Source organism: Psilocybe cubensis, chromosome 2 (assembly GCF_017499595.1).
Source record: "Psilocybe cubensis strain MGC-MH-2018 chromosome 2, whole genome shotgun sequence".
Lineage (NCBI taxonomy): Eukaryota > Fungi > Basidiomycota > Agaricomycetes > Agaricales > Agrocybaceae > Psilocybe > Psilocybe cubensis.
Genome location: NC_063000.1, coordinates 485 through 15,856, shown reverse-complemented (window position 1 = coordinate 15,856; position 15,372 = coordinate 485). Strand labels below are relative to the sequence as shown.

The 15,372-nt window shown below is 45.3% G+C and overlaps 2 protein-coding genes across 2 annotated transcripts; both read right to left on the bottom strand.

The window, feature by feature from the left end:
• Positions 1 to 11,439: 11,439 nt before the first annotated feature.
• JR316_0001558 (uncharacterized protein) lies at positions 11,440 to 13,416 on the bottom strand (the record flags this gene model as incomplete). Its single annotated transcript, XM_047887361.1, has 2 exons — positions 11,440 to 12,246; positions 12,799 to 13,416. 2 exons carry the CDS (start codon positions 13,414 to 13,416, stop codon positions 11,440 to 11,442), a joined length of 1,425 nt encoding a protein of 474 aa, XP_047752284.1.
• A 401-nt stretch (positions 13,417 to 13,817) lies between these two features.
• Positions 13,818 to 14,979, bottom strand: JR316_0001557 (uncharacterized protein; the record flags this gene model as incomplete). The annotated part of the gene is made up of 3 exons (XM_047887360.1): positions 13,818 to 14,021; positions 14,095 to 14,529; positions 14,674 to 14,979. The coding sequence occupies 3 exons, from the start codon at positions 14,977 to 14,979 to the stop codon at positions 13,818 to 13,820; spliced, it is 945 nt and encodes a 314-aa protein (XP_047752283.1).
• Positions 14,980 to 15,372: the final 393 nt, after the last annotated feature.

Sequence of the window (15,372 nt, the reverse complement as noted above, 5' to 3'; positions counted from 1 at the left end):
AGACTTAGTTAGCTTAGGGTTGGGGTTAGGTTAGGGTTTAGGGTTTAGGGTTTAGGGTTTAGGTTTAGGTTTAGCTATTTAATCCAATGTGTTGCTTGTAAGTAGATGTTTGTTACTTTGTAGCAAGGAATACTTACGGTTAGGGTTTTTTTCTAATGCTTTACGCCTTACGCGCTAGTATTCTTTTCATCGGTTGTAAGATTTGGATATTCTGCCGAATTCTGGATGTTCCCTCTCTTGTGAGATTGAACGTCTATGAAGTATTATCTCGTTATCACTTTCGATACTTATCTGTTCAGCAGCTTCAACTAAAGCAGAATGATAAGTTTCATTAACGTTTTGAGTTTCGGGAACAACACCACCTTTTTCAGCGATGTTTTCATCCAGTTTACGAAAGACTGTTTTCTTCCACACATTTGCAAGGTCGAAAAGATTAGTATTGCGTTTTCGCGATACTATCCAACGACTTCCGAGTAGTCCTATCTTCCTCAAATCCGGTACGAACTCAGTTTCTCCGTCCACGAGGATCTGTGTGAACAACTCCGGGCGAACATCATCGAGGTCGTGAACGTAATTTGGATCTGGTTTGATAAGGGGTCTGGACGAGTCTGCACTATACAAACCTTTCTCGGCATGTTCATACCATGCCGACCAGTACTCGGTAACAGTCTTTCCAAGTTCAGCAGCTGAAAACCAATTCCATACCTGATCAAATCTGGTTTTAAGTACAAGAATGGATTCGTCGTGCTCTGCGACTCGTAAAGCGAATCGCTTTTCCCAACGTTCTTGTATATTCTTCTTACACCAAGACATGACTAGGTTTTCGGGATAACCGCGCATCAAATAGAGAGCGTTAAGGTCTCTAATTGCTCCGATGTAGATTTCCTTGGTACTACATAGCACGGCTAACCTGGATAACTCTCCAATGTAGACGCCACGTTTGACGTCCAAAGGATGATGTGATACCCATGGAACTCGTTCTCGGTTGTTTCCTGTCTTGACAAATGGCTTCCAATGAAGTTTTCCAGACTCCTTGAATATGAAAGCATCGAGAAATTGACATCCCGACGAGGAAACAGCCCATTCGATAACACAACCATCGAACTTTATTGTTTCTTTAATAAGATTAAGTGCAAGTGCTTCGGACTCGGCGTAAACAATTGCGAAACAATCGTCGATGTACCTTCCATAGAAGGCCACGTTTGGGTGGTCTAAGATTTTTGACTTTATTTCAAAATGGGCTCCAAAGAGGTTAGCAAGGTCCGGAGAATCCGCGACGCCCATTGCGAGGCCATTTTTTTGTCTAAAATATCTAGACCCATGTTGTGTTATCAATTGCGTATTGCCAATCTCGATAGCACGTTTAAAGATGCCCAATTTAACCAAGTTATTCTCTAACGAATTTGGATTAATATGGGCTAATGCAGTGTTCTCTTCCGAAGCGTTGAGTAACCATTCCTCGTACATATTACAAACGATTTCGATGCACAAGTCCAACGGAATATTGGGATAGAAAGCAACTACATCCCCGGTGACAAAATACCATTGTCGTTTGGGGTCTATACGCAATTGGCTTAATCTCGTAAAGAGATCCTTCGTTCCGTGAATGATTGAAGGAGTCGATTTAATAATCGGCTTAAGCTCTTTTGATACAAACTTGGCTGCAGGATTAAATACTACAGAGTGACACGGAATTATGGGCCTAAATCCAGTAGGTTTCTTGTGGATTTTAGGTATACCATGAAATTGAGGATACTTGAACGATGATCCATCTTCCGGTACATTCGATAGAAAGAATCGAGACAACCCAAGTTCAAATAGAAACAGATGTTCATCTTCGACGGTACGTGCGAGAGTTTGCATCTGAATCATTTTGCTCTTCATAACTTCTTGCGCAACTTCGAATTCTAACTCTTCGTAGTTGCGTTCATCTTCAAGAAGATTGAGCTCATTCCTTAATATCCAGTCGCGTTCAGACACCGCGAGGCCAAGATTCTTATCTGTCATCGTAATAACATAGTTGTTATCGAAAAGAAACTTTTGGATCTTGTCCCTTTTAGGAGAGAACGCGTGCTTTCGCATCTCTTTAAGGGCTTCTTCCGGGATACTTGCGATCGTTTTAATAACGTACCGACGTCCCATTGAAAGGCCAAGTTCCATAAATTGCGGTAACATTGGAGGTTTCTCTTTCTTTTTAGAGCTTACTCCATAGTCTGGATCGAAAGGTTTATTCATGCCTTCTTTAAACAAAAAATAGATACGCCATCTTATTCTTCGTTGAAAATCATTCCATGCTTGCATGATCAGATTTTTAGAAGGCAGTGTAAAAAACATATAATTGAGTCCAAGAGATAAATCATTTGCTACATCAACAGGGACCGAAACACCAGGACTACAGTGTACACTAGATCTATACTGGCCAGCCAATAAGAATGAAATCGGGGTATTGAGGTGTACAAAAGAAACTGCGTCTGTTTTAGTCATGGTGAGTATATCGTCAGGAATAGAGTTGGGGAAGGCGGGTCTCACCGACGTAAATGATGCTACAGTAGACCGCGCGTCTAGGCTCTTGCCTTTCCCTTTCCCTTTGGATCGTTGTTCTTGACGGGAGCTCTCCCCTTCCCTTTCTTCTTGTTGTCGACCTTGTTGGAAGCCTTGGTTTGAGGCTTCCTCTGCGAAGGCGTCGACGACGACTTGGGTTTCGAAGGGCCAGCTTTCCTGGCCTGAGGTTGAGGAGCCTTGGACGAATTCTGGCCAGACAAAGTCTGGGTAATTAGAGTAATAATTAGTGTCCAGAATTATGGGTGAAGGGTTACGAAAACTTGCCTTCTTGCCCACCGATCCAAGGTTGAGCTTTTTGAGACGTGCATTCAAGCCCTTATCAATAAGGGATTGAATCGATGGACCTGGTTTGGTCGCATCGGCCATCTCGACATCGGCTGTTGCCGCAGTCGTCCGCTTTTTCTCAATCTTAATTGCCAAGGCGCGGTGGCGCATGTTGACAATCTGTTTGATATGAGAAAAGATCGCCGGCAGTATAGTTTGCAGCGCACTGCATTCGGCTTTCTTTTGCGGAGACACTACCCACTCTGCTATACGTCGAACTCCCTTGTTGTCTGTAGAGAAAACAGGGAGCTTGTAGCTGGATTTGCGATCATCGTAAGTTGCCTTAACGATGAGGGCAGCAGCTTCGTAGCAAGAGTTGAGCGCGCATTTATCATCCCAAAAAGCCAGCTCGTCCTTTTTCGCCTGAACGGCGCCGTCGTTAATTGCCTTTTGGAAGGCATCACGAGCGGAAGAGAACGTAGTGGAGACTCGAAGAGCCTCCGCTGACCCGGCATCCGCGAATTCCTTCGTAAGTTGGAACTCGGGTGCCTTCACCTTAAGGCGATTGGGCGTGTTGCCTGCGCTAACGGCAGATTCAAGGCGCTCGAGGCTAGCCTTGACTGTTTCCCTCTTGTCGCACCACGATGCGAGGTTGAGGAGAAACTCCCTGAGGGCAGCACGATAGTCAAAAAAGACGCAGTCTATGACTTGGTCAACGGAGCGGCACTCAGCTATTTTTTTGATGACCACAGTGGCCAGCTCGTCGATAAGAGCGTTATGGCGGCCTGCTTCATCGTTGACGCCGAAGACAGTGTTGTTGACGACGGCCTGGGTGAGTGCGTCCAGGGTAGGGGACATGGCACGAGAGAATGCAGCAGAGTATTGGGATGACATGGTAACTGATGGGTGATAGCAAAGTCGTTGGGTTTAGGGGGGGAGCGAGCACCGAGCGAAGCGAGGTGCGAGCGACTAGTTTAAACTGTGAGTTTGAAATAGAAAGAAGGCCAGAGGGCTGTTGGGGGATCCCAACAACCAGCCCTTTCGTCTTTATAGACTCTTCAGTGGCTATTCTTAGAAGGAATGTTCTAGACATCCGATGACAGCGCGTGAAGTGATGCTGCGCAGCTGTCATGTATCTTACCGACTATCACAAATCTGTCAATGTTTATTGTCAAGTTAGACAGGTCTCTGATGAACAGAGTGTCACGGGTCGATGTGGCACATGGTAACCTGTCAAAAGTGGATCCAACACTTTTGTTCTTTGACATCGTGGGTTATTGACTGTGATGTGAATCACATGGATATAGATTACTCTGGTTACGTGGCTCCGAGTAACCGCGACATGGGAATATTCACATGTCTAGAGTATAAATAGCTTACCTGGGTCCTTACCTAACAATCAAACAATAGAATGATTGATTGTTGTGAATCTTAATTGGACAGTTCATGATCCGGTCCATCAAAAATGTTTCCACGGTACTAAGGAACTTTTCCCGAAGTACTAAGTAACTTTTCCCATGTACTAAATTAGATCCGGCCCTTCACAATCACATGCCGTTCGGAAGTTCACACGCCTACCTTACTTCCTACTAAGGTTAGACTTAGTTAGCTTAGGGTTGGGGTTAGGTTAGGGTTTAGGGTTTAGGGTTTAGGGTTTAGGTTTAGGTTTAGGGGGGGAGCGAGCACCGAGCGAAGCGAGGTGCGAGCGACTTGTTTAAACTGTGAGTTAAATGGAAAGAAGGCCAGAGGGCTGTTGATTGTTATCAGCAGCCAGCCCTTTCGTCTTTATAGACTCTTCAGTGGCTATTCTTAGAAGGAATGTTCTGGAACATCCGATGACAGCGCGTGAAGTGATGCTGCGCAGCTGTCATGTATCTTACCGACTATCACAAATCTGTCAATGTTTATTGTCAAGTTAGACAGATCTCTGATGAACAGAGTGTCACGGGTCGATGTGGCACATGGTAACCTGTCAAAAGTGGATCCAACACTTTTGTTCTTTGACATCGTGGGTTATTGACTGTGATGTGAATCACATGGATATAAAATACTCTGGTTACGTGGCTCCGAGTAACCGTGACATGGGAATATTCTCATGTCAAGAGTATAAATAGCTTACCTGGGTCCTTACCTAATAATCAATTGATTGATTGTTGTGAATCTTAATTGGACAGTTCATGATCCGGTCCATCAAAAATGTTTCCACGGTACTAAGGAACTTTTCCCGAGGTACTAAGTAACTTTTCCCATGTACTAAATTAGATCCGGCCCTTCACAATCACATGCCTTTCGGAAGTTCACACGCCTACCTTACTTCCTACTAAGGTTAGACTTAGTTAGCTTAGGGTTGGGGTTAGGTTAGGGCTTAGGGTTTAGGGTTTAGGGTTTAGGTTTAGGTTTAGCTATTTAATCCAATGTGTTGCTTGTAAGTAGATGTTTGTTACTTTGTAGCAAGGAATACTTACGGTTAGGGTTTTTTTCTAATGCTTTACGCCTTACGCGCTAGTATTCTTTTCATCGGTTGTAAGATTTGGATATTCTGCCGAATTCTGGATGTTCCCTCTCTTGTGAGATTGAACGTCTATGAAGTATTATCTCGTTATCACTTTCGATACTTATCTGTTCAGCAGCTTCAACTAAAGCAGAATGATAAGTTTCATTAACGTTTTGAGTTTCGGGAACAACACCACCTTTTTCAGCGATGTCTTCATCCAGTTTACGAAAGACTGTTTTCTTCCACACATTTGCAAGGTCGAAAAGATTAGTATTGCGTTTTCGCGATACTATCCAACGACTTCCGAGTAGTCCTATCTTCCTCAAATCCGGTACGAACTCAGTTTCTCCGTCCACGAGGATCTGTGTGAACAGCTCCGGGCGAACATCATCGAGGTCGTGAACGTAATTTGGATCTGGTTTGATAAGGGGTCTGGACGAGTCTGCACTATACAAACCTTTCTCGGCATGTTCATACCATGCCGACCAGTACTCGGTAACAGTTTTTCCAAGTTCAGCAGCTGAAAACCAATTCCATACCTGATCAAATCTGGTTTTAAGTACAAGAATGGATTCGTCGTGCTCTGCGACTCGTAAAGCGAATCGCTTTTCCCAACGTTCTTGTATATTCTTCTTACACCAAGACATGACTAGGTTTTCGGGATAACCGCGCATCAAATAGAGAGCGTTAAGGTCTCTAATTGCTCCGATGTAGATTTCCTTGGTACTACATAGCACGGCTAACCTGGATAACTCTCCAATGTAGACGCCACGTTTGACGTCCAAAGGATGATGTGATACCCATGGAACTCGTTCTCGGTTGTTTCCTGTCTTGACAAATGGCTTCCAATGAAGTTTTCCAGACTCCTTGAATATGAAAGCATCGAGAAATTGACATCCCGACGAGGAAACAGCCCATTCGATAACACAACCATCGAACTTTATTGTTTCTTTAATAAGATTAAGTGCAAGTGCTTCGGACTCGGCGTAAACAATTGCGAAACAATCGTCGATGTACCTTCCATAGAAGGCCACGTTTGGGTGGTCTAAGATTTTTGACTTTATTTCAAAATGGGCTCCAAAGAGGTTAGCAAGGTCCGGAGAATCCGCGACGCCCATTGCGAGGCCATTTTTTTGTCTAAAATATCTAGACCCATGTTGTGTTATCAATTGCGTATTGCCAATCTCGATAGCACGTTTAAAGATGCCCAATTTAACCAAGTTATTCTCTAACGAATTTGGATTAATATGGGCTAATGCAGTGTTTTCTTCCGAAGCGTTGAGTAACCATTCCTCGTACATATTACAAACGATTTCGATGCACAAGTCCAACGGAATATTGGGATAGAAAGCAACTACATCCCCGGTGACAAAATACCATTGTCGTTTGGGGTCTATACGCAATTGGCTTAATCTCGTAAAGAGATCCTTCGTTCCGTGAATGATTGAAGGAGTCGATTTAATAATCGGCTTAAGCTCTTTTGATACAAACTTGGCTGCAGGATTAAATACTACAGAGTGACACGGAATTATGGGCCTAAATCCAGTAGGTTTTTTGTGGATTTTAGGTATACCATGAAATTGAGGATACTTGAACGATGATCCGTCTTCCGGTACATTCGATAGAAAGAATCGAGACAACCCAAGTTCAAATAGAAACAGATGTTCATCTTCGACGGTACGTGCAAGAGTTTGCATCTGGATCATTTTGCTCTTCATTACTTCTTGCGCAACTTCGAATTCTAACTCTTCATAGTTACGTTCATCTTCAAGAAGATTGAGCTCATTCCTTAATATCCAGTCGCGTTCAGACACCGCGAGGCCAAGATTCTTATCTGTCATCGTAATAACATAGTTGTTATCGATAAGAAACTTACGGATCTTGTCCCTTTTAGGAGAGAACGCGTGCTTTCGCATCTCCGTAAGGGCTTCTTCCGGGATACTTGCGATCGTGCGTTGCACGTACCGACGTCCCATCGAAAGGCCAAGTTCCATGTATTGCGGTAATACTGGAGGTTTCTCTTTCTTTTTTGAGCTTACTCCGTAATCTGGATCAAAAGGTTTGTTCATGCCTTCCTTAAACAAAAAATAGATACGCCATCTTATTCTTCGTTGAAAATCATTCCATGCTTGCATGATCAGACTTTGAGAAGGTAGAGTAAAAAACATATAATTGAGTCCGAGTGATAAATCATTTGCTATATCTACAGGGACCACCACACCAGGACTACAGTGTACACTACTACGATACTGGCCAGCCAACAAGAATGAGATCGGCGTATGTAAGTGTACAAAAGAAACTGCGTCTGTTTTAGTCATGGTGAGTATATCGTCAGGAATAGAGTTGGGGAAGGCGGGTCTTACCGACGTAAAAGGTACTACATTAGACCGCGCGTCTAGGCTCTTGCCTTTCCCTTTCCCTTTGGATCGTTCTTGACGGGAGCTCTCCCCTTCCCTTTCTTCTTGTTGTCGACCTTGTTGGAAGCCTTGGTTAGGGGCTTCTTCTGCGAAGGCGTCGACGAGGGTTTGAATTTCGAAGGGCCAGCTTTCTTGGCCTGAGGTTGAGGAGCCTTGGACGAATTCTGGCCAGACAAAGTCTGGGTAATTAGAATAGTAATTAGTATCCAGAATTATGGGTGAAGGGTTACGAGAACTTGCCTTCTTGCCCACAGATCCAAGGTTGAGCTTCTTGAGACGTGCATTCAAGCCCTTATCAATAAGGGATTGAATCGATGGACCTGGTTTGGTCGCATCGGCCATCTCGACATCGGCTGTTGCCGCAGTCGACCGCTTTTTCTCAATCTTGATTGCCAAAGCGCGGTGGCGCAAGTTGACAATCTGTTTGATATGAGAGAAGATGGCTGGCAAAATGGTTTGCAATGCGCTGCATTCAGCCTTCTTCTGCGGTGACACTACCCAATCTGTTATTCGACGAACTCCCTTGTTGTCTGTAGAGAAAACGGGGAGCTTATAGCTGGATTTGCGATCATCGTAAGTTGTCTTAACGATGAGGGCAGCAGCTTCATAACAGTTATTGAGTGCGCATTTATCATCCCAAAAGGCCAGTTCGTCCTTTTTCGCCTGAATGGCGCCGTCGTTGATTGCCTTTTGGAAGACATCACGAGCGGTGGAGAACGTAGAGGAAACTCGAAGAGCTTCCGCTGACCCGGCATCCGCGAATTCCTTCGTAAGTTGGAACTCGGGAGCCTTCACCCGAAGGCGATTGGGGGTGTTGCCTGCGCTAACGGCAAGTTCAAGGCGCTCGAGGCTAGCCTTGACTGTTTCCCTCTTATCGCACCACGATGCGAGGTTGAGGAGAAACTCCCTAAGGGCAGCACGATAGTCAAAAAAGACGCAGTCTACAATCTGGTCAATGGAGCGGCACTCAGCTATTTTCTTGATGACGACAGTGGCCAACTCGTCGATGAGGGCGTTGTGGCGGCCAGCTTCGTCGTTGACGCCAAAAACTGTGTTGTTGACGACAGCCTGGGTGAGTGCGTCCAGGGTGGGGGACATGGCACGAGAGAAGGCAGCAGAGTAAGTGGAAGACATAGTAGCTGTTGGGTAATAGCAAAGTCGTTGGGTTTAGGGGGGGAGCGAGCACCGAGCGAAGCGAGGTGCGAGCGACTTGTTTAAACTGTGAGTTAAATGGAAAGAAGGCCAGCGGCTCGTGATTTTTTACGGGCGTGGACCAGTGCAAGCAATGGGCGCTACCGTACAGGCAAACGATCACTACATACCGCTCATGACAAAAGAGCAGGCTATTGCCTATTAAGTCCTTTACCAAGGGACACTCTCATGCCATTGGACATGGCAGGCTAATACCCTTTAAGCCCTTTACCAAGGGGCGCCACATCAGCCATTACAGCCACAGGTTCATTTCCGGCGACGAACTATTTGTCCATCCTTGTGTTAACTCCCTTTACTAAGGGGAGGCCGGGTCACCCGCGTTTTAAGCGGTTCTGGACTTCGGGCCGTCCTCGTAAGCAGCGAGGCGCGGTTTAGATACCAGATGTGGGTTTCCCCACTCCCAAGACTATATCTTAAGATCCGAAGACCCCACTACCACCTAGTCGTTGAACGCTTCCGTCGGCGTGACCGTTACGGATTCGCTGCTGATTATCCATTCCAGCTTTCGCTGAATCTTGGGGATTGTTACCATACCCGGTCGCCACCGGTGCCTAGGCTGTTTCCAGCGGTCGGCGGTACCCACAAGCTTTAGGACGTCCCAGCAATTCGGTAGTGTCGCCGGCTGCAACCGACTTGCCAGGAGCGTATCCAGCAGAGCTGGTCCTGACAACCCCCAGTGTACTCTCACCTGATGTCCATACCCATTGAAGAACTGCGCGCCCTCGAATTACAAAGTCATCATAGCTGGATAACCCCGCAGCTAGACTAAAACGAGTTTGTATGACCTCCGTAACCCAACATAGAAGGCGTGAGCGAGTGAAAGAAAAAGGGCCCCGCTTGCCGTGAGGCAGCCAACATGTCGATGAAACGTCCCCGAGTCAAGGGCAAGATCAGTGACGAAAGGGCTCCCGGATGAGTTGGGAAGGCACAAGCGGCAGGAGTTTGGGAGAGGACGAGTACTTGAGGGCTGTTGATTGTTATCAGCAGCCAGCCCTTTCGTCTTTATAGACTCTTCAGTGGCTATTCTTAGAAGGAATGTTCTGGAACATCCGATGACAGCGCGTGAAGTGATGCTGCGCAGCTGTCATGTATCTTACCGACTATCACAAATCTGTCAATGTTTATTGTCAAGTTAGACAGATCTCTGATGAACAGAGTGTCACGGGTCGATGTGGCACATGGTAACCTGTCAAAAGTGGATCCAACACTTTTGTTCTTTGACATCGTGGGTTATTGACTGTGATGTGAATCACATGGATATAAAATACTCTGGTTACGTGGCTCCGAGTAACCGTGACATGGGAATATTCTCATGTCAAGAGTATAAATAGCTTACCTGGGTCCTTACCTAATAATCAATTGATTGATTGTTGTGAATCTTAATTGGACAGTTCATGATCCGGTCCATCAAAAATGTTTCCACGGTACTAAGGAACTTTTCCCGAGGTACTAAGTAACTTTTCCCATGTACTAAATTAGATCCGGCCCTTCACAATCACATGCCTTTCGGAAGTTCACACGCCTACCTTACTTCCTACTAAGGTTAGACTTAGTTAGCTTAGGGGGGGAGCGAGCACCGAGCGAAGCGAGGTGCGAGCGACTAGTTTAAACTGGGAGTTAAATGGAAAGTAGGGTTTAGGGTTTAGGGGGGAGCGAGCACCGAGCGAAGCGAGGTGCGAGCGACTAGTTTAAACTGGGAGTTAAAATGGAAAGAAGCCAGAGGGCTGTTGGGGGATCCCAACAACCAGCCCTTTCGTCTTTATAGACTCTTCAGTGGCTATTCTTAGAAGGAATGTTCTAGACATCCGATGACAGCGCGTGAAGTGATGCTGCGCAGCTGTCATGTATCTTACCGACTATCACAAATCTGTCAATGTTTATTGTCAAGTTAGACAGGTCTCTGATGAACAGAGTGTCACGGGTCGATGTGGCACATGGTAACCTGTCAAAAGTGGATCCAACACTTTTGTTCTTTGACATCGTGGGTTATTGACTGTGATGTGAATCACATGGATATAGATTACTCTGGTTACGTGGCTCCGAGTAACCGCGACATGGGAATATTCACATGTCTAGAGTATAAATAGCTTACCTGGGTCCTTACCTAACAATCAAACAATAGAATGATTGATTGTTGTGAATCTTAATTGGACAGTTCATGATCCGGTCCATCAAAAATGTTTCCACGGTACTAAGGAACTTTTCCAGAAGTACTAAGTAACTTTTCCCATGTACTAAATTAGATCCGGCCCTTCACAATCACATGCCGTTCGGAAGTTCACACGCCTACCTTACTTCCTACTAAGGTTAGACTTAGTTAGCTTAGGGTTGGGGTTAGGTTAGGGTTTAGGGTTTAGGGTTTAGGGTTTAGGTTTAGCTATTTAATCCAAAGTGTTGCTTGTAAGTAGATGTTTGTTACTTTATAGCAAGGAATACTTACGGTTAGGGTTTTTTTTCTAATGCTTTACGCCTTACGCGCTAGTATTCTTTTCATCGGTTGTAAGATTTGGATATTCTGCCGAATTCTGGATGTTCCCTCTCTTGTGAGGTTGAACGTCTATGAAGTATTATCTCGTTATCACTTTCGATACTTATCTGTTCAGCAGCTTCAACTAGAGCAGAATGATAAGTTTCATTAACGTTTTGAGTTTCGGGAACAACACCACCTTTTTCAGCGATGTTTTCATCCAGTTTACGAAAGACTGTTTTCTTCCACACATTTGCAAGGTCGAAAAGATTAGTATTGCGCTTTCGCGATACTATCCAACGACTTCCGAGTAGTCCTATCTTCCTCAAATCCGGTACGAACTCAGTTTCTCCGTCCACGAGGATCTGTGTGAACAGCTCCGGGCGAACATCATCGAGGTCGTGAACGTAATTTGGATCTGGTTTGATAAGGGGTCTGGACGAGTCTGCACTATACAGACCTTTCTCGGCATGTTCATACCATGCCGACCAGTACTCGGTAACAGTCTTTCCAAGTTCAGCAGCTGAAAACCAATTCCATACCTGATCAAATCTGGTTTTAAGTACAAGAATGGATTCGTCGTGCTCTGCGACTCGTAAAGCGAATCGCTTTTCCCAACGTTCTTGTATATTCTTCTTACACCAAGACATGACTAGGTTTTCGGGATAACCGCGCATCAAATAGAGAGCGTTAAGGTCTCTAATTGCTCCGATGTAGATTTCCTTGGTACTACATAGCACGGCTAACCTGGATAACTCTCCAATGTAGACGCCACGTTTGACGTCCAAAAGGATGATGTGATACCCATGGAACTCGTTCTCGGTTGTTTCCTGTCTTGACAAATGGCTTCCAATGAAGTTTTCCAGACTCCTTGAATATGAAAGCATCGAGAAATTGACATCCCGACGAGGAAACAGCCCATTCGATAACACAACCATCGAACTTTATTGTTTCTTTAATAAGATTAAGTGCAAGTGCTTCGGACTCGGCGTAAACAATTGCGAAACAATCGTCGATGTACCTTCCATAGAAGGCCACGTTTGGGTGGTTTAAGATTTTTGACTTTATTTCAAAATGGGCTCCAAAGAGGTTAGCAAGGTCCGGAGAATCCGCGACGCCCATTGCGAGGCCATTTTTTTTGTCTAAAATATCTAGACCCATGTTGTGTTATCAATTGCGTATTGCCAATCTCGATAGCACGTTTAAAGATGCCCAATTTAACCAAGTTATTCTCTAACGAATTTGGATTAATATGGGCTAATGCAGTGTTTTCTTCCGAAGCGTTGAGTAACCATTCCTCGTACATATTACAAACGATTTCGATGCACAAGTCCAACGGAATATTGGGATAGAAAGCAACTACATCCCCGGTGACAAAATACCATTGTCGTTTGGGGGTCTATACGCAATTGGCTTAATCTCGTAAAGAGATCCTTCGTTCCGTGAATGATTGAAGGAGTCGATTTAATAATCGGCTTAAGCTCTTTTGATACAAACTTGGCTGCAGGATTAAATACTACAGAGTGACACGGAATTATGGGCCTAAATCCAGTAGGTTTTTTGTGGATTTTAGGTATACCATGAAATTGAGGATACTTGAACGATGATCCGTCTTCCGGTACATTCGATAGAAAGAATCGAGACAACCCAAGTTCAAATAGAAACAGATGTTCATCTTCGACGGTACGTGCAAGAGTTTGCATCTGGATCATTTTGCTCTTCATTACTTCTTGCGCAACTTCGAATTCTAGCTCTTCGTAATTACGTTCATCTTCAAGAAGATTGAGCTCATTCCTTAATATCCAGTCGCGTTCAGACACCGCGAGGCCAAGATTCTTATCTGTCATCGTAATAACATAGTTGTTATCGATAAGAAACTTTTGGATCTTGTCCCTTTTAGGAGAGAACGCGTGCTTTCGCATCTCCTTGAGGGCTTCTTCCGGGATACTTGCGATCGTTTTAATAACGTACCGACGTCCCATTGAAAGGCCAAGTTCCATAAATTGCGGTAATACAGGAGGTTTTTCTTTTTTCTTAGAACTTACTCCATAATCTGGATCAAAAGGTTTATTCATGCCTTCTTTAAACAAAAAATAGATACGCCATCTTATTCTTCGTTGAAAATCATTCCATGCTTGCATGATCAGACTTTGAGAAGGCAGTGTGAAAAACATATAATTTAAACCGAGAGATAAGTCGTTTGCTACATCAACCGGAACTACAACACCAGGACTACAATGTACACTAGATCTATACTGGCCAGCCAATAAGAAAGAAATTGGGGTATTGAGGTGTACAAATGAAACTGCGTCTGTTTTAGTCATGGTGAGTATATCGTCAGGAATAGAGTTGGGGAAAGCGGGTCTTACCGACGTAAAAGGTACTACATTAGACCGCGTGTTTAGGCTCTTGCCTTTCCCTTTCCCTTTGGATTGTTGTTCTTGACGGGAGCTCTCCCCTTCCCTTTCTTCTTGTTGTCGACCTTGTTGGAAGCCTTGGTTTGAGGCTTGCGTTGCGAAGGCGTCGACGACGACTTGGGTTTCGAAGGGCCAGTTTTCTTGGCCTGAGGTTGAGGAGCCTTGGACGAACTCTGGCCAGACGAAGTCTGGGTAATTAGAATAATAATTAGTATCCAAAGTTATGGGTGAAGGGTTACGAAAACCTGCCTTCTTGCCCACATATCCAAGGTTGAGCTTCTTAAGACGTGCATTCAAGCCCTTATCAATAAGGGATTGAATCGACGGACCTGGTTTGGTCGCGTCGGCCATCTCGACATCGGCTGTAGCCGCGGTCGACCGCTTTTTCTCAATCTTAATTGCCAAAGCGCGGTGGCGCAATTTGACAATTTGTTTGATATGAGAAAAGATAGCCGGCAGTATAGTTTGCAGCGCACTGCACTCGGCTTTCTTTTGCGGCGACGTTACCCACTCTGCTATGCGACGAACTCCCTTGTTGTCTGTAGAGAAAACGGGGAGCTTATAGCTGGACTTGCGGTCTTCGTAAGTTGTCTTAACGATGACCGCAGCAGCTTCATAGCAAGAAGCGAGTGCGCATTTATCCTCCCAAAAGGCCAGTTCGTCCTTTTTCGCCTGAATGGCGCCGTCGTTAATCGCCTTTTGGAAGAGACGTCACGAGCGGTGGAGAACGTAGTAGAGACTCGAAGAGCCTCCGCTGACCCGGCATCCGCGAATTCCTTCGTGAGTTGGAACTCGGGAGCCTTCACCTTAAGGCGATTGGGGGTGCTGCCCTGCGCTAACGGCAAGTTCAAGGCGCTCAAGGCTAGCCCTGACTGTTTCCCTCTTGTCGCACCACGATGCGAGGTTGAGGAGAAACTCCCTAAGGGCAGCGCGATAGTCAAAAAAGACGCAGTCTATTATTTGATCAACGGAGCGGCACTCAGCTATTTTCTTGATGACCACAGTGGCCAGCTCGTCGATGAGAGCGTTTTGGCGGCCTGCTTCATCGTTGACGCCGAAGACGGTGTTGTTGACGACGGCCTGGGTGAGTGCGTCCAGGGAGGGGGACATGGCACGAGAGAAAGCAGCAGAATATTGGGATGACATAGTGGCTGATGGGTGATAGCAAAGTCGTTGGGTTTAGGGGGGAGCGAGCACCGAGCGAAGCGAGGTGCGAGCGACTAGTTTAAACTGGGAGTTAAAATGGAAAGAAGCCAGAGGGCTGTTGGGGGATCCCAACAACCAGCCCTTTCGTCTTTATAGACTCTTCAGTGGCTATTCTTAGAAGGAATGTTCTAGACATCCGATGACAGCGCGTGAAGTGATGCTGCGCAGCTGTCATGTATCTTACCGACTATCACAAATCTGTCAATGTTTATTGTCAAGTTAGACAGGTCTCTGATGAACAGAGTGTCACGGGTCGATGTGGCACATGGTAACCTGTCAAAAGTGGATCCAACACTTTTGTTCTTTGACATCGTGGGTTATTGACTGTGATGT